This window comes from Triplophysa dalaica, chromosome 25, assembly GCF_015846415.1.
Source record: "Triplophysa dalaica isolate WHDGS20190420 chromosome 25, ASM1584641v1, whole genome shotgun sequence".
Taxonomy (NCBI): domain Eukaryota; kingdom Metazoa; phylum Chordata; class Actinopteri; order Cypriniformes; family Nemacheilidae; genus Triplophysa; species Triplophysa dalaica.
The window spans coordinates 5,974,455-5,994,726 of record NC_079566.1 but is presented as its reverse complement, the minus strand read 5'-3'; the positions used below and the strand labels follow the sequence as shown (position 1 = coordinate 5,994,726).

The 20,272-nt window shown below is 38.8% G+C and overlaps 1 protein-coding gene across 2 annotated transcripts in view; it reads right to left on the bottom strand.

The window, feature by feature from the left end:
• Positions 1-16,443, bottom strand: part of cdk6 (cyclin dependent kinase 6) — a 29,873-nt gene extending 13,430 nt beyond the window's left edge. The window contains exons 1-4 of one of the 2 annotated variants that reach the window (XM_056741236.1): positions 16,038-16,443; positions 15,114-15,439; positions 12,474-12,609; positions 6,867-7,034 (exon numbers count right to left, since the gene is read on the bottom strand). In XM_056741236.1, coding sequence (XP_056597214.1) covers positions 6,867-7,034; positions 12,474-12,609; positions 15,114-15,337 — 528 coding nt within the window. In that variant the 5' untranslated portion in view covers positions 15,338-15,439; positions 16,038-16,443. Of the gene's footprint in view, positions 1-6,866; positions 7,035-12,473; positions 12,610-15,113; positions 15,440-15,539; positions 15,962-16,037 lie in introns of those variants that run through there. The other variant, XM_056741237.1, reaches the window with a different exon arrangement.
• Positions 16,444-20,272: the final 3,829 nt, after the last annotated feature.

The window sequence follows — 20,272 nt, the reverse complement described above, 5'->3', positions numbered from 1 at the left end:
CTTAAATCGACACGCCGTTTCAAGTGTAAGACTGTAGGTTTGGTTTTGAGATGGACAGTGTAGCCCAGCTCAAAATGGAAATCACATTAAGCGGACTCATTTTGTAAAAGGGGGCTGAATAATTTCTGCTGTCGAACAATGAGTCATTTCCCCTGCCCACACGTGTATTGAAATAACCGCGAGCTGATTTCGGGAGGCCTGAATTCATTTTCACAGTCAGAGCAGGGACTTTTAAACATGAAAGGTCGCCAGTGTGCCACTTTCTATTCATGCTCGCGTCGCGTTGATTATCGACAGCCTGCGCTCAGCGCTGAGTAAGAGGCGCTGACCAGGCATGCTTAAATGAGAGGGGCAGATGGAAAGACCGTTAATTGCATTATCAGTTTGTGGCCCTTCAGTTTGTGTGCCAAGCTGTTAGGATAGCCAAAAAATTGCCTCGTGTCATTCATGTGCCAACGTAAGTAGCAACCAGCCATGATCATTACAGTTTGCAAAAGGATTAGCTAAGTAGCTAGCTGAATATTTGGGTCAAGTTGATTAAATGTGGTTATTAAATATGATTTTTTAATTAGACTGCCTGCAAACAATATTTTTCTTCCAAAATCTTTCAAATATTATGTTTGTCTCTAAAACTTTGTAAATAACAAAATTGTGGCTATTTGGATTCATTGGTAAGGCAATGAAACGCTTCAATGTGCTTTAAAAAAAAATTACACATTTGTACGGCAGCGAATGATTGAGATTCACAAATAAAGTTTATGGTCATGACAACATTGCATTAAAGTGATAGTTCAACCAAAAATGAAAATTCTGTCATTTACTCGCCCTCATGTCATTTGAAACCTGAATGACTTTCTTCTGCAGAACACAAATGAAGATATTTTGAATAGTGTTGGTAAGCGAACAAAGTCGGTACTTATTCACTTCTATTCTTTGGGCACAAAACCAATGCAAGTCAATGTGTCCAGCCGTTGTTCCGTTCCCAACATTCTTCAAAATATCTTCTTTGTGTTCGCCAAAGGATAGAAAGTAATTCAGGTTTGAAATGACGTGAGGGTGAGTTAATAAAGAAATCATTTTTGGTTGAACTATAACTTTAAACTACCAAAACTTGGAGTATGCTGTGCTCCAAAACCTTTCAGATATCAGATTTGTAGTCCGTGCACAACAAGTCTAGACCCAACACAATCTGCCTCATATCTGAACTATATATCACATCACACGTCCACTGAAACCCGATCAGCGCTGAATGTTGGGATGGTTTGGGTTAGAGGACGACAGCTTGGCAAGCTACGGTCGCTAGGTGATGCAAACATAAGGGATTCATTCTTCCATCTGAGGGGAAGGAAGTGACAGGGCCCACAAGACTCCCACAGCTCAAACTGTTATGAAGTTTGCGGTACGTAGAAAAACGGTTGCAGGAAAAGAGGGATTCCTTTCATCTCTGCATAACTCGAGCCACGTTAACCGCTACAGCAAATCTACCCAACCCCATTGAAAGCAGTCTGGAGGATACTCATGATGCACATCTGAAAAATACTTCCACAGATAGTCTTCTTTTAAAGGGACCCCAGAATAAAAATTATGTCATCAGTGATTCACTCTTGTGTGTTTCATACCCTGTAAAGGACTATTTCTTCTCAACACATAAGATGATATTTTGAGAAATGTCTCTGCGGTTTTGTGTCCACACAATGGAAGTCCATGAGGTTCAGTGTTGTTTGGTTACCAACGTTCTTCAAAGTATCTTCTTTTGTGTTCTGCAGACATGAAATGACAAGATGATGACAGATTTTTTGTAAACTATCCCTTAAATTATGGTAAAAATATGAAGAGTTTGGTTCCAAAAGAGATCACTCCCTTTTAAACAATTTTCAAAAATCATGTTTTTTATTGTGCACTCCAATTGATAAAAATCAAAGTGCTGTGTAAGTTTTTATAACTTACACAATAAAAAAACATGATAACATAATAAATACCATGATTTTGGAAGAAACTTAAAATGGAGTTATCTCCTTTTGGAACCAAACTCTTCTTATGTTTGAGGATATAAGCCATTAAAATGTCATGTTATTTCTGGTCTCTTTGTACAATGCAAACGGGTTTGGAAATCTGCTTGAGATCCTGAATCTACTGATACGTCACTTCTCTGGGGTTCTCCGGAATGCTTTAGTTATCTATTAAAGGAGGTATAAATTGCACAACAATAAGTCTGATAAATGATTTAAGGCATTTGCCTGCGGATTCTTAGATCCAATTTCATGAGCAATGAGGTGCACGTGATGTTTGCTTGAGCAAGGCCCTAATCGCTTTCATGGGACAATCCCAGCTGCCTTCATTCCTACAATGCCTCCATTTGGTATGAATCAAGAAACCACAACCAAATTCAACTTCAGAGCATTACCATTGCCATTACATTGTGTCCACATCCATGTCAACTGTAGACATGTTGTGCTTCATACAGTTTCTCTCAGCGCCGAGACGACTTCCCCATGGCTCGTTCCTGAGCTAGGCTGAAAAGGCAGCAAATGCACCCAAAAAAGGGAAAAAGAAGAACAAGAACATTTCTGTGTTTTGTATTCTTGGCCTGCGGCTTTTGGCTGTCAATCAAAAGTTGACAAAAGCCACCGGGAGACATTCTAGCTATCAACAATGCTTCGGACCCATGAGATTTGTAGGGTCAGGCTAATCTCAACCTCTTGTAGCACCCGATGGGTGGTCCATCAATTCTCTGTCATTCGGTTTCTCTCTCATCTACAGGGTGGTGATGAGAGCTATACAGTCAGCAATAAACCGGTATGATGTGTTCTTCCAGAGCAATTCCTCTCGTTTTATGTGCAGTTGCTGCTCTTTAAAATCCCAATAATGTATGTAATAATGTATAAATGTATGGTCCCAATAATGACCCTCTTGTCATTTCAAACCTTTATGACTTTCTCTCTTGTGCAGAACACAAAAGAAGATATTTTGAAGATCAGCACTGGCCCCCATTCACTTCTATTGGTCACAAAACCAATGCATGTGAATGGGGACAAGTAAGCAACTTTCTTCAAAATATCTTCTTTTGTGTTCTGCGGAATAGAGAAATTCATACAGGTTTGAGAAGACAAGAGGGTGAGTAAATGATGACAGAGATGGGTTTTTTTTGGTGAACTATCCAAATCCTGGATTTATGCAGCCTTCACTTGCTCTCAGAATTCCCACTGGGAGGTTGGGAAATAATTTTCATACCAGGGTTCCCGAGATGGGCGGGCCTTACACAATCAACAGTGCGGATGGAAGACAGATACGACTTATTTGTTTTTCCACAACAGCTTTATTACCTTGTCTTGTTGTTAAATTAATACATTTTACATATATGAATAACCAATCGAAGTATACTGTATGTTTAATAAAGTGTGAAAATAGCATGTATTTCACCAATATTCCAGAATAGTCAGCAAGCTGACTAGTGAAACTATTCAGTAGGATGTACGGTTGAAAACAAGGCTATAACATTTTCCCAAGACACACACAAGCATGAATCTGGCATCATCCATTCTTTCCGACAACGAAGCACCTGAACACAACCAGCTCGGAATCATGACATCAGAACTTGCAACTATCCAATTTCCCAGAGCACGTGAAGGCAGCATTAATCTGAGAAAAGCGTTGCCGAAATGTGTATAAATAGCTTTGGATAAACGCAACTGCCAAATGCTGAAATATGAAATGTAAATAAACGCAGACATGCAAACTTGAAATCTGACAAAATACTGTACTTCTGACAGAAACTCCCACAAAAAGGGATATTCCTTTTTGCTTTATGCAAAACAGACATGACAGACTTTACTCAAACCTGATGCCTGATTCGGTCTCCGTGTCAGAACGGTAGTCTGTTTTGAATCAAGGTAATTCTGAAAGCCTTTTTGTGGGCAGTTATGACTCAGCTGCCGTTTCGTTCATTCATATCACTTCTGCGAATGAAGTCGTCGAAGGCGGTAGCTAATGTTATGCATGTCACAGAATGTGGCCAAAAGCCATAACAGCATATCTACAAGTGACTGTTTCTTCATACACAATAACGACATTCCTCTAACTGCCAAAAGAGAGGAAATGGTTTTTTTTGGCTGCTTGTAGGGCATGTGATAGGGGGATTCCAAGTAGAGGAAAATGAATCAGGAGAGCCGCAGTGCTCATGTTCACCGTAACCCCACTTACCCCCCCCCCCTTATCTTCTTATCTATCACACTTTCTTTCTCAGTATACACAGGGTGGGGATGTTTTCTAATGGTAGATTCCCAGGTGATCTTGCAGAGACTCAGTGATCTAACGACTTAACAGCCTGCAGTCCCTTTATTAAAGAACTGAAACAACATCTTCTGCACAGCGACTACAACCTCTGAAACTACAGGAGGCTCTGGCTCTCATTCAGAATCTGCAGGCAGAATAGGTCTGTGAAAAAAACAGGGTTAATGTAGCATGCTCTCGCTCGCTCTTCTGCATGTGATACGGGCCATGCTTACAGCTAAAATTAGATGCGAGTAATTCAATATTTGCCATAAAAATCTTGACCAGTGTTCTGTTTTTTGTTGTTGTTACGGAGCAGAATCTTTCTGTGGGGTTCATCCTGCCAATTGATACACATATATTCAGTACAGATATATGCACGCTTCTTAGAGGAGAACTATATTTGTGTATATGTGACCCTGGACAACAAAACCAGTCTGAAGTAGCACGGGAACATTTCTAGTATTCGCCAAAAATAAAGGGTATTGGTAAAAATTCCAGTTTTTCTTTTATGCCCAAAATTAAAGTAAAGATCATGTTCAATGAAGATATTTTATACATTTCTTACCGTGAATGTATAAAAATGTTACTTTTGTGAGTTCATGGCCTGCTTCAGGGCCTCCGATTAAGAACTTCAAAGGCGATTTTCTCAATATTTTGCTTTTTTGCACTCTCAGATTCCAGCTTTGTAAATATTTGTTGTTTCGCCATATATTGTCATATCCTAACAAACCATATATCAATATAAAGCTTATTTCTTCAGCTATCAGATGATGTAAAAATCTCAATTTTGAAAAATGGCCCCTTAAGACTGGTTTTGTCGGCCAGGGTGACATATATGTTATACATAGAGTATATAAAGCCGTGGAAAAAAATAAGAGGCCCATTGCAAGTTTTTATCATTTAATTTAATCAGCATTTCTAGATGTATTGTGGCCAGTCCAGTGTCTGTTCAATATCAACAAAATCAAACTTCAGGAGTGACAAAGTCATCCAACAGCAATGAGAAAGACTGACAGCATGGCAAGACACATGAAAACTGTGATAAATGTCAAATAAATCAGATTTTTAAACATCTCCTAAATAAATGTACAGATAATATTGTTGTATTACCTAAAAAGTAAATATGAACTTATTTTCTTTACATTATTTAAGTTTGAAAAAATACAGAGCATCTTTTCTCTTATTTTGACTTGTTTCTTCAGTTTTCATTTTCTGCAAATAAACACAATGTTTTTTTTCATTTCTGAGAAATATTGTTAGTAGTTCAAATAATGAAACAAAATTATAATGTTACCTAAACACATCCCTATAAATGGTACATTCAATGAAAATAATTTTAAAACGGTGTCTTAATTTTTTCCGTGGCTGTGTGTTATATTCTGAGTAAAGCTATTGACATTTTTTAGGCCAACCCGGAAGTTAGTGTCGCACCTGATCCCTCGACCCAAAACCTATGCATTTTTCCCATATCCCTTTAAAAAGACAATGAAAATTGACTCTTACACGTTCACTTGCCTGTTTTGCTAGATTACCTTTACAAATGGATACAAAATGTATGAGTTTTGGTACCAAAACCCTAACATGAGACTATAAACAGAGATATACACCACAATTGCTCAACTTCCACCACCAAAACTTTTTAAAATGTTTTAAAGACCTGTTTCCTAATAAGTACTTTTTGGCAGTCGCATTTAGCCACTTCGTAGCAATCTCAGTTTTAAAAATGCTGTAAAGATTATCGCTGTTGCCTGACATGAAAAAACATGAAAATATCTACAGGTTTTGCTAACAACAGACAAACTTTTAATCGCAAATATTTTTCACTCTTCATCAAAGCGACAGAGCCACGTGGTCACCCATGCGTGATTCTTCTCTTTCCCCTATTTTTTCTACATTTTTAAACAGTTGCTAAACTCACCGAATCTACACCGTTATGTAAAACACATGCAAAATAGTTTTAAAACATAACCAGCATCTTAACTAAAGCCTAAAAGTACATAAGAGGATACAATGCAAATCTTTAAGAGAAAAAGGATCTACAAGGAAAGAACAGACACAGTGTCCGTTCAAAGGCTACATGTTATCTTGTGACATCAGAGCTCTCCTCAAGAGAATGTGACTTCAAACGCTGGCAGGAGTGAATTGACGAGACTCAATCGGCCCATCCATTTCATCCCAGCATAAAGCACTTTGTGAGGCCAGAGACACCGAACAGCCTCTGGTGGTTTCACTTTACACATTATGCGCTTGCTTTCAGGCACATGTCTGATAGATGGACTTTCAGTGTTACCACATCTGATTGGATGCTGACCAGATTAATCTCGTGGTGGGGTGTTTTGTCTGTATGATTGGATCTCACACTCCAAAACTACCAGAGGGCCATCATTAAAAAGGAAACATCTTTACTGTATTATATAAGACTAACTGAGAAGTCGTCGTAGTGCGTCATTTGAGTGAAAGGATTAAATGTGAGAAAAAATACATATTAACAAAGTAAAGAAATCTAAACAAAGTCACAAGGCAATGACATAATGTCTACGTACAAGGTGTTTGTTGCGTTTCAACTTTTAGGGGAGAGCAACAAAGTTACTTACCACAGAAGTAAGAGCCATCTGAAAGCTGTAGATCCGTGCCAGACCAAAGTCAGCCAGCTTGATCTGTCCTCCGCTGGTGACTAGAATGTTCTGAGGTTTAAGATCTCGGTGAACCACGCGGTGGGAGTGGAGAAAATCCAGACCCTGCAGCAGCTGGTACATCATATCCTGCCAAAACAAGACCAGAAGACCTTAGCCATTCCAAATACATAATCCCAAAATACATTCTAATAACCTAAAGTGGAAAAAGCAGATGGGACGGTATTGATATCAAAGAGGGCGATTAGGACGGATCATGGAATATCTCAAATACATATTTGTAACACAGATTATGGTCTTTTGAGATTTTACAGAAAATGTGAGCTTGTCACTTTAAGATATAGTGTGACAGAGCAGACAAGCTGCTGTAAGGTTTGATTCCTATAGGCCTCCGCTTCCCTGCAGCTGTCTCTGGATCACGGCTAATTGTGAATTGACTTGTTCACTCTACACCCCCCCCAAAAATCTGACCATAAGGCTTCTAATACAAAAGGACAAAGGGATGTTGGGAAAAACAGAGGTCAGGCACAGAATGGTCTAACTGCCATTTCCTTTGGTAGAAACTGCAGAGATACACAAGAGAGAAGCCGAGGAAGTCAGACTCACTAATACAATTTGTTCCAAAACATTATTAGCTGAGCTTCCTATGAACGCTTCATTCTAAAAGCATCTTAGGCAACTAAACCATGACATCTTATTTAATATATTTAAATGGGCATCAAGCAGGAAATTTTAAACTCTGTTTAGTCTTTCACAGATCTGCCCATACTTTGTATATTTCTATATTTTACATATATGTGACCCTGGATCACAAAACCAATCTTAAATAGCACGGGAACATTTTCTGTAAAAGACAAAAATGCATTGTATGGGTCAAAATTATTCATTTTTCTTTTATGCCAGAAATCATAAGGATATTAAGATCATGTTCCATGAAGATGTAAATTTCCTACCTTAAATATATAAAAACTTTATTTTTGTGAGTGGATGGCCTGCTACAGTGCCCCATATTAACAACTTCAAAGACAATTTTCTCAATACTTTGATTTTTTAGCACTCTCAGATTCCAGAGTTTTAAAGGTTGTATCTCAACCAGACATTGTCCTATTCTACCAACTACATACATCAATAGAAAGTTTATTTATTCAGATTACGCATACATCTTAATTTCGAAAAATTGACCCATAAGACTGGTTTTGATGTCGGGGGTAACATACATTTTGTTCTGATCCTTTTTTATTTAGTTACATTTCTCATAACAACCTGTAGAAAAAAATATGTTGTTGTTCTGAGTGTATATCAAGGAAGGGGCTGGGGGTCAGTTCAAAATGTAGAGAATTTCCGTCGTTTATCCACGTAATAGAGTACCGCAGAAATTATGTATTTTTGTAGCCCAACCCGGAAGTTAGGGCCTCACTGGTTCCCTCGACCGAAAGCCCATGTATTTTTCACACATACTTTTAGAAGATTGCTAAAAATAACATCAGCGAAAAAAAAGGTTTATGCGTCGCCTCTACAGTACAGTATAGCCACGAAATGCTAAGCAAATTAATTGTGTGTGTGTATATATATATATTCAAAGTACAATTAAATTGGCTTTACAAGTCAACTTACTATTTAAATTTGCAAATTGTAAAAAAATAAGTCAGCTTACTATGAATTTAATTAATTTAAATAATTTGACTAAAATTAAAGATTTACATCTCATCAAACTAAAATAAGCAATTGCAATATACCATTTTAAGTAAAAAATTTAAATTAGAAAGTCAAAATTACTTGTAAAGCTGATTTTTCATTGTACTCAAAAAATGTAAGCCAAAAGTATTTTTGTACATTTTCAAAATGCACTGTAATTGACTGTGAACGAGGCAAGAGAAATGTTAAACATTGCTGTTGTACATTTTGTGTATTGTGTGAGGCAACTTAATAGATTACCTAACTAGAAGAAAGGGGAAAGAGACAAACTGCAAGAAAAATAAGTTTAGTCAAAAGTAGGAAGAGGCGGCGAGGAAGAAACATTTGCTCGCAGTTGCTGCTTGACTTGTTCCAAAGCAGAGGTATCAAGCAGCGGCAGCCTACCCCTGAAAAACCTGCTGCCAAGACCTCACAAGTAACATGGATCTGAGCCCGCAGCGCTGTTCATTCACCAACCAGCTGGTGAGTGATTAAAACCACTGAAACAATGGTGTGCACACTCAAGCAGAAAACTACAAACGGCGCGAGTTGGACCGGGCGAGTGGAAGGGGATGAAGGTCCTGACAATGTGCGCACCAGGGGCCCGCGCTGGGGGACGCGTGCGCTCTGGGGGCCGGTGTGCCTGAAAACAAGGAGCCTTTCTGAACAGTCATCCACCCGTGACCTCTCAAACCTGCGGGTCCGGCGTAGCACATGCGGTTATTCTGGGAGCTCCTAAAAACGGCATCACCCCCTACCAGTTCCTCTTTCTTGGCCTGAAATGGCTAACGGTTGGCCCGTTTTTACATATGACAACAATGAAGAAGAAGGGTGACCCAGGGGTAAACAAACATACATCACCTCACCTGCTTTAATTTAATGTATTACACTTATCACATTTGCCAAAAGTGAGGGTATGTGAATAAAATTTGTTGGAAATGTGTAATAATATAAATAATTCAGACGTTCTGGGGAAAATGCTCCAGTTAACCAATCCTGATATACCTGTCAAACAGTCTCTCATTATGAAAAAAGAAATCATTCAGATTCCACCTAAGAGACGTGTCTTTGTTGAAACATGCTATTCATGCAACACGGCCACCATAATTTACAATCAAAACATTAATGCTTCAAATTAAACCAACAGCGGCGACCTGAAATAACCGCTGAGAGGCATTCAAGCCCGAAACAAAAGCAAGATTGGATAGCACCTGTCCTAAAGTACCTCTTCTCGGAAAAAGGAGGACATAAAGCCGAGGAGGAAAAAGCTAAAGAAAAAAGAAAACTCCCCAAAAACAGCAGTCAAAACAGGGCTTCCAGAAGGCACCCCCCTTTCTCATGCTAATTCATGAGAGGCAGCCATATTGTTTATTGTACACGGGCACAATGCAGGACATCTGCCAGTTAGCATTGGTGTAATTCCTTCCCCATGCTTCATTAGGCTCTCCTTTATGGACCAGAGACAGGTCTAGAGAAGGCGCGGGCCGAATGGCCTAGCCGCACTCCCCAACACAGGCCGGGCCGCTTGATCTCCTTCCAGCTCATTTGATTCCCGGGGCCTCTCTCCTCAATTAGCATGCGGTGGGTCTGAAATGGGGCAGGAGTGGGCAGTTTGGGGGCTGAAATGGGGTGGAGGCTGGGACCTCTGCAATCTGGTGTCCTTAGGAAGGTGCTGAATGAGGTTATTGGGCATCTATGGGAGGACCGCACAGAGACCGCAGTCTACATCTGATGTCTGTTATCTGGTTTCCCATAGGGAAGCTCGGTCTGTGTGGCCTGATAGAATGGAATCTCACTAATGCATATTCAAGAGCGCTTGAAATACACATCTTATTCTCAAAGACTATACTGTGTGCCATTTTTTTTAAAGTTCAATAAAACTATAATAAATGAACAAAATATGTTAGACAAAACACAGTTTATTTACAACCCCTGATCCCATTCAGTTTCATTTGCACTTGAACACATGCAAAGTTCTTCTAAACCCACGGTTGGGTCAAAAAAGGACAAACTTAACAGTAGGGTTACATTAACCCTAAAATAGTTATATTTGAAACAACCCAGCATTTAAAACCATGTCTACACGCGACATGACAACCTGCTTGTTCTTAATGGCTTTGTCGCACCGCATCCAGTGTGGACAAAATGTAAAACTACAATGGATTCTAATGAGTTTCTGATGTCTTTTCTCATGTCCAGTGTAGACACGGTGTATGGCTAAAACAACCCAGCAGAGGTTAATTTATAACCCAACAGTTGGGTTTCTCCCTTTTTGACCATTGGTTAAAAATAACCAAGCATATTTTCAGCGTGTATTTTATCTCGCTATTGTTCATAAAATGAAAAATAAGTACAGGGGCCAGTTGTATAAACTTAGCCGCAAAGTTCTAGTCTCACTGACTAGCATTAGTTAGGACATTTCACACTTCAAGTAGACCAACAATCCAATCTACCTTTTTATGTAACTGACTTAAAGAAGTTATGACCAGTCTTGAAGAAAAAAGTTTGATGACCTGTAGAAGATCAAAACGTCACAGCGTGACCTCTCGATTCAGAAATATAAAAAAAAAATAGGAAAACTAACTTCGTTCCACTGTCCGAACGATCTTCGCATGCTCAAAGTCTGACCCCGCCTTTATCCTGATAGACCAAACGTGTGAAATTAGATGGCCTAAATGTATCCTGTATATTGTGTACAGATATAAAATTTCTTAAAGTTTTATCATCCATATCAATGTATTTTTCTACGTATTTGTTATGTAAAAACTTGTGTGGAAACCCCTAATTTCAAAAAAGTTTTTTTTTTATTCTAATTTATGTCTCTCGACATACAATGCTTCCTTATCGATACAGAAAACTTGCATAGGAAACCCCTTAGGTGTCACTTTTAAAACTTTTCAAAACTTTCCTTAGCTTCTATTTCAATTTGGCTCAAGCGACAAAGAGAGAGATCTAGTTTGTTCCAACACTCAATGTAAGATGTCCTAGGGGGAGAAGCGGCGAAATACGATGATTGGATTTGTAAGACTAGCATGTGGGAAAAAGTCAAAATAGATTATGTGAATGTAGATGAACGGGACAAAAAAATCTGACATTTCCGCTCGATGCTTTTCGAACAACCGTAAGAGGACACTGACGCAGGCCCAGTCAACAGGATTAATTCTAGCCTAATGAAAATGATATTGGGACTGAATGATTTATTGGCCCTTGAGAAAACCCCTTGGAGTGCGCAGGTTTATCTTCAATTAAAGGCTGAGCTACACAGACATGCACACGTTCACAAACTCTTTGCATGTGCACAAACACACAAAGACAAGCAGTGAAACAACATTCCTCTGGCCAATCTTGGTGAAAGCCAGAGCTGAATGAAAATAGAGGCCCAGAAGCAGCCAGCCCTTTAATTAGAAGCCCATCCACCACATGCACTGGCCATCAAAAGCACATGACTCTGTGATCCGAGTTCCATCCTTCATCTGCATTCTTACAAGGCCAAAATGCTTATTTTTTTGCTTGTGTGACTTGAAGCACAAATACAATTTCTTCTTATTTTAAATACAACAGCTGTTTTAAGAATATGGAGGATGGGAAAAAGCTGGTCGGTGGTTGTTAATCTGAAGCAGATAATATAAAATGTTTACCTGATGTTTTTTTTAAATGAATAAAAAGTGTTGCTGCCACTTTGTAATGGCATTTTTTTTATTCAATTGCATATTCAAAACAATGTGAGACTGTATTTGCAACTCTGTGTACTGACCGAAAGTGTACACAACAAGACCAGGTATTAGAATAAAATAAAAAGGGTACGTTTACAGGTTTTGCTACAAACCTTTATAGTTTTGGGGCTTAGGACATCGGATTTGCTTTTTGTAATAAAATGTGGCGGTATGGTGGTACCTTTATAGTTTCGGGAGGCACTCCAGGATCAGGTGCTTTCTCCAAATATGTAGTTAAATCTTGGTCCACGTGTTCGAAGACCAACGTTAGTTTGGTTTCGCGATCAGTCCTGGAAACTGTGCACACATCAAACAACCTAGAGGAAAGAACAAATCATTTTCATTGTAAGACAACTTTTAAACAACAAAACCCATTATTCCTTTTAATGATGGATCTTAATAAAGCCCCATTCTTCCCAAATCAGTCTGGTCAACCACATCTCTAACAACATTTAAAAAAAACTACTTAAAACAAATCTCTACTGTGACTACTTGACAGGCAAATTAAAAAAATCTTTCTCTCAACAGGTATGGTTTTGGCTTTTCTGGAAACTAGTTACTGGGTATTAGCACCATTGTATTATTGCTCCTGTATGACATATCGCTTCATTGCTCTCTAAACTCTGTAAGTCGCTTTGGATAAAAGCGTCTGCTAAAAGACAATGCAAACGATGCATACATAAATTCATCTCTAAATAGCCTCATCCACATCTTGGCCGACAGTCTCTCTGTTTTCTAATAAACTTGAGACGTTTTAGTTCCATGAGTGTAATGCTTCTTCAAATTATTCTAAACCTATATTCCTGTTCTGATCTCATGATGCTGTAGTACTTAACGCTTCTACGTGAATGTAGTTTGTTTTGGGTAGATCATATTGTTAACCCCTACAAAGACGTGTTTAAACCACCATCCAGCGATGCCCTTTACCTTAACATTTTGTACCATCTTACATAGAAAGCATATCAGATGATTTTCATGCATTTTTTGATATGACACATAGATATTCTGTCATGATGCAGGCTGATGCCTAAACGCATATGTGTGTAAAGCATTACAAAATCAGCCCATATTTATGACAATAAAATATGAGTTTAATGTCTAAAAACATCTGTTTGATGTTTTCTACAAAGATAATGAACTATCTTTGACTTTTAATGAAAATCAAATATACCTAATCTACCAAAATAATCTCTCATGCTAACGCTATCCAATCCCATGACATCATAAAGTAAATTTCGCCAGGAAAACCGTCTCCTAGAATCCAGATTGTACCTCCACAATGTCTCTTAACCAACAAAACATATGGCATGAATAATATTCTCATTATAAGCACTGAGAGGTTGCTGTACTTTCACAGTGTTCCTAACGCACAGCCCTATAAGATTCTCAGCCTCCAAAATCTCTTAAAGCCAAAAAACGTTGTCTCCATAAGATGTACTTCCAATTTTTTCCTACGACGACCAACATTACACAGATAAAATGTCAGAAAATTAATTTGTAGCCCAGACCTTGGTCTATCTTCTCAAAAAGTATGTGTATGTGTTTCCATAGACAGCTTTGGACAGTGCTCCTATAAAGTACATGGCAAGGTCAGGCCTTGAGAAAGGCCAACCAATGACGTGAGCTCTCATCAACGAAAAGAACGTGATGAGCCAAACAATCTATTCATTTCCAGGACCCTTCCCTCAGAGACGTAAAATGATATCAAATCAGGATTTCCTCTTACCCAGTGAGCCATTTTGACATTTATAAGCTACCAAGTGACACTGGCAAAACAAGGCAATGACCTTGATGATTCCAGACACCAACAATGAATTGAAATGCAACCATTCAGGTGAGAATGACGATGGGCTACTCAGATATTTACGCATCAATGGTTTCACATCTGCACGTAAAGGTCAACATTGGCTATCGTTTCAGTTGACAAAGGTTAGGTGAATTGTTGCAGAGGTGCATGTGTCAACGGCACCATTTGCATTTGACAATCTAATTATCACAACAACGAGAAGTGTATAGATGCACGAGACATTATCATCCTGTGATAGAGAAAATGAAACTTGCTTGATCTCTTTGAAGATGTTGTGTAAGTTGTGTTCTATTATTAGGCCTAGTGGCTTCAATGGTCAAGTAGATGTCTAGAGATCAAAATTGACTGGTGAATACCAATATTTTATGTAACAATACTAAACATGGTCGTTGTCTTTCTATAACCTCAGATGTCCAAATTCACAGTTTTTCAGGAAGCAAAAAAAATGTCATTTATGAAACGATTAAACACTGTGTTGTCAAATTTGACAAGCACTCTATAATACTATTAATTGGTTCGATAATTTCAAAATCAATTCACGAACCAAAAGTGACTAATATTAATGATTCACGAAATATGAAATCACGAAATATGGAGATACAAGGTTTCAGAAGGACAGCGGCGAAATGCATGTTAATAAATGAAAAGCATTTAAATGGTCGAGAACTGTCAGTGTGGACAACATATAATGATAAAGTCATTGCAAGATTATAAAGAACTGGCAAGTAACCCAAACTTTCAATAACTGAACATTAATGGACGTAATATATCACTCAACAGATCCCAATGGAGGAAAAGCCACCTGATGTGACTTTCTGTTCAAACTACAGGTACCTCCAATTTTAATGTTCTTTTGGGGAACTAGCTAAAAAGGTCAACCGGGACATTTTGATGTGACAGGAAACACGCACAACTTGAGGAAACAAGTAATCAAGCATGTAAAAGACAAACCAAACTTTAGCATGCACGATCAGCTAAAATCACTTACACATGCACTCCCAACAAACCATTTACCTGACCACATTTGGATGCTCAAACGATTCTAGTTGTCTGAGTACCGCAACCTCGCGGATAGTGGAGAGGGGCATTCCCTCTTCCTCCGTCTGGACCCGGACTCTTTTCAGGGCAACGAATCGGCCCCCGTTCTTCAAATCCCGTGCTTTGTAGACCTTTCCGTACGCACCTTCGCCGATCTCAGCCACCGGCTCGTACTGTTGGCTCGGGCTCTCTTTGTCCATTTTTTCTCACGCCGAGATACTGCGGGGAATCCCGAAATGTGACGAGCGCAAGGATAGTTCACAAAGGCATTATCGGGAGCGCGGCGCTGGCACGTGCACTGCCTGTAGATCGAGAACACAAAAGGAAGCAGAGGTAAACACGAAAGTGATCAGATAAATCTGCCCCGTGCATCGAGGACAAAATACACAGCGGCATACTCACAACGTACACAATCTTTCCGCGTGCGTATCCAATTGTCAATAAAAGCGCATCAAATAAACATCTGGAATTGTCAGGAATAAAGTAATCACTTGTTGAACTCTTCGACTAACGCAGGTGACGTTACGTTAGCTCTAACGTAACACGCGGTGAACGGTTATTTAACGCGCGCGCACATTGCCAATAAAAACATTCGCGAACAACATTGAATTTTCTCATTTCGAGATTGTCACCGACCGTCCCATCTGTTCATTGTGCAACACAGCCTCGAGCACGTGGTTGTCTACTGATTTCATTGTTTAACTCTGCGTATCAATAAACTCCGAAACTAAACGAGCGCATTCGCTCCCACGCTTCAGTCCGATCCATTAACCACGCGGCGGTCTTTAAAACGACATCGATTCATTAATTCGCAATCTTCCGAAAGTGCATCCAAAGCCGGAGAAACGCAAACAGATGCGCTTAAAACACAACAAAGTTTGAGGAGGTCGACATAGTTACCCGATTGATGATATTCCACCTGGAGAGTCGCGTCATTCATAAAGTTGCGTAAAACAGCGCTCGCTTTCCCAGCGTCTTCACGCAAATCACAGCAGCGTCCTCGCGACTGACCACACAGGTAGAGGGATGGTGCACGCGTTAACCCCCATCTCCTGCAGTACCACGACACTGCAATGAACTGGCAGACCGAGCGAAAGCAAGGGATCGTCTCTCTCTCTCTCTCTCTCTCTCTCTCTCTCTCTCTCTCTCTCGCTCTCTCTCTCAAGACTGAGCCGATAAAACGCAAATAACCGCCCTTCCCTCTTATGCTTTTCCCATCTATGCAAGTTTATGCGGCGCTCGTGTATGTGCTTGGTCTCCTCCTCACTTTCCCACGCTGGCTGAATGTGCCTTGACCCCCTTCAGAGCAGTTTGACACAGAGCAGGAGCGTTTCCGCATTCCTCGCCGACTACAAAGCCTCACCGCCTCCTCTTGCTTTCTCCCTGCCTGCTCGCTCCTTTACCATTCATACCGCTTTTTTGGTTTTGTCTCGGTGTCAGAACGGGATCACCGCAGGGGAAGAGACGCAGAGAGGGCATTTGATGCATGGGTACATTCATTGAAATCATTGATTTTGATCATCGTGCATCTAATGGCCCAATATCTCTTATAAACGCCTGATCAATAACTGCAATTCTTGAATCATAAGTTGGCGTGTCTTGTAGTGTTGATGTTTTTTAACCTGTTAAAACGGATCACAGTGAAATATTCGGAATGTGGGGTGATAAGCTCTCTGTCATGAGGCTCGTGTTCAAGGCCCTCTGTAGTTCAGGGCCAAAAGATATTTCATGTTGTCTCGTTCGTCCCGCTGCAAGGTTTTTCTTGCTATTTCTGAATAATTATTGCTTTTATTGATATATATATATATATATATATATATACTGCACTTCAGAATTGGATGTTGTCAGTGTTTAGGTTGGAAGACTTGAAATGTTGCTCAATCAGACCTTAGCGATGTTTTTAACTTTGGCTTTTTTAGTGAAAACATTTTAAGATGTTAGAATATGTGAAATGTACAACAGATGTAAAATTCCTATACAGTTGTATTGAGTTATTTATGAAGTGCAATGTGGCTAATATGACAAAGCTGACGTTTATCCATGACATTCATTTGTTGTATTTTATTAAAAACTTTTTAAAAGTCTGATTATGCCTGTTTTATTGCATTTTTAAGGTGACGGATAGCTTAGGTACATTTTTAAACATGTTTTAAGATATTAATAAATAAACAAATAAATATAAAACAATAAATCTGAATTTAATGATAAAATGATATAAAAAATGCGATGTGGCCAATATGACAAAGCTGATATTCATGCATTAATTTTATCAATTGTTTATATTTTGTAATGAAATGTTACAAAAACATTTGTTTTAATAAAAAATGTATTGCGAAATTCTGATTTTGCATGATCCTTTGCAATTTAAACAGGCTATATTGTAAACGAAAATGTGTTGATAATCAGTCAAAGAATATTGGTGAATCTTCCTAAATGGATTGTATTATTCGTCGTGGTGTGGGGGCTTTGTAGTTTGCTGAGGTGAATGAATCTGCTTGTCTCAAGCATTGAGAGAAACTGAACGCTCGTTGATTTGAGTGAGAGCCGTTCGGCATGGGGTCAGATGATGAGTCTGAAGTAGGTTCGTCTGCCAATACAGTTTCCCCATGCGTGCCCCCTCTTGTCAACTTAAAATTCAACTTTTTTGCATCACAAAGCGCACATTACACACAATGGGGTCTAAACCAATAACTGCGAAGGCTTCCCTGTACATTTATGCATCATGATTGTTCATTTTAAACCAGCTCTGAGAGCCATTTCCCAGATTGAATACATTACTATACTTACAAATGCTGATTAGGCAGAGAAAAACAAAACTATTAAATTGGTGTTTGTGTGGTATGCTTATAGTCCTCTGAGACATACCAAAATAGTCATCTTGAAAAAGGAGAAACGGTTGCACATTTTCTGGTCGAGTTTGTGCAAGACAGATGTCATAAAAGAAGCAAAAGTGAGTCAGGATATGTATGTAAAACAAGAAAAAATATAGCAGATGTTATACCAAAACCGTTTTGGGGAGACGGAACACACAGAAAAGTTTGGTGGAGGAAAGAGTGAATGAAATGCTGAGAGACAGTCAGGATGAAAGGAATTTTGCGTTTGAGATGATTATCTCTTTAAAGGAATTTTAATTGTATCCCATGTGAAAGCTTTAATGGTTTATAAAAACAAACACTTGCTTCAAAATAAAATCTAATCAGCAAAAAAAAAACACCTAGATATTTAAACTTTGTGAGGCTTTCCTGTCTTCTCTTATAGATCGCTGCTGTTTTTCAAATCTGTGATTGTTGCCTTGGTTGAATTTCCAGACATGACTTTTTGCATTATCTCTACTGATCATTAAAGGGATAGTTCACCCAAAAATGATAACTCTGTCATCATGTACTAATCTCCTGTCATTTTAAACCTGTCTGACTTTCTTCCCCAGAACAAAAAGAAGGATATTTTGAAGAATGCTGTTAACCAAACAACGGCGGTACCCATTGACTTGCATTGGTTTTGTGTCCACACAATAGAAGTGAATGGGTACTGCCGTTGTTCGGTTACTAACATTCTGCAAATGTCGTTCTGCATAAAAAAGAGAGATGATGATAGAATTTTCATTTTCGACTGAACTATTCCTTTAATGTCTGCTGGTAAGTCTAGATGAAAGGGTTCAATCATACATTATCAGTGCTTTTTAAATGACAATCTCTTTGGTTATTGGAGACCCTTGAGTGGCAGATGGGGATCAGTCTGTCTATGTAAGAGACACTCTCTCTAGTGCCGTGCCATAGGAGAACAGGTGACATTCTACTAGATTACCTTTCCACCCCATACACTTCTAAGCAGACACCAGTCGGCCCGACAGCAGCCTCTTAGATCGGCTTTCTCAAATCAGATTCAGCCACACATGGAGGCAGCATTTGTGAAAGTGATCCCAATGGTTCTCATGTTCCCCTTACTTTTAGTTGATTCACTGTCCCCTCTGTCAACAGAATAACTGCTTTCAAAGTGTGACCACACCCAAATACTTAGTGTCCTTGTGGTTGATAAATGATAAAACAATAATGTTGGTCGTGCATCTGTGGATGAGGGAGATATAAATGTATATTAAAAGTTAATTTTATATCTTATGTTGAATCTACCTTTCTAAAAATTAAAACTGTACAAATAATAATAATCAATAATATAATAATAATAATTGATTGTTTAAATAATCAATAACTAAAACAAGTACTGCTCAATGACAAATGCAGTTTTGGCCAAAGATGTCCAACTTTGGACAATAGTTATAAAGATGGTCTTTTTGGACGTACCTGCCTGGTCTGAAGTTAACTTCCGGTTTGTGTTTGTTTATCAGTCTGCCTAGTGTTTAGTAGGCCTATTACATCTATTTATATTTAATTTAATTTAGATTAATATTAATTGTAATTAATATTTTATTGCATAATAATTTTGTTAAATAAACAACTTGTTGAATGGGTCGTGTAACTTTGTCGCCTGGTTGTTACTGGTTACCCAAAATAATACTGTCTAGACACTTTTAACTTGCTAACTAATGTAATTGACTTGCTATTTCTTTTGCTTGTTACACAAAATAATCTTGTGGGACTCTATTCTTGCCTTGATGCCCAAAGACTCCTGAGATAGGCGCAGGTTCCCCGTGACCCGAGGTAGTTCGGATAGTCGGTAGAAAATGGATGGATGGATGGATGGATGGACTCTATTCTTTGCAGATGTGAATCGGAAGTTTGGGTCCCAAAAGCGTGCATGTGCAGTTACGTTCGTTTATCTTGTTGCTTTGAAACCGTCTATTCGCTCTTTATTCAAATATTCAGGTTTATTAAAAAAATTGTACACGTGTTCCATTGGCGTTTTTGGAGTACAAACTAAAGCTCAACTTAAGAAGAATTTAAGGAGGCTTGGGAAAACATGTGCAAAGTTTTTTAAAGCAATAGGCCAACGAATGACAACAAAATATTACAACAAGAAAGGATGACCACATACTTATAACAGATGCAATTGTAGCTGATGTTAGCTTTATTTCCAATGAGCTTTTTGTTTTCCATGCACTTTTGTGTATTACAATAAAACCCATATTCTTTCATATGCATTCGAAGCAAATATTGTACAAATATGCCCCCCTGGCTGTC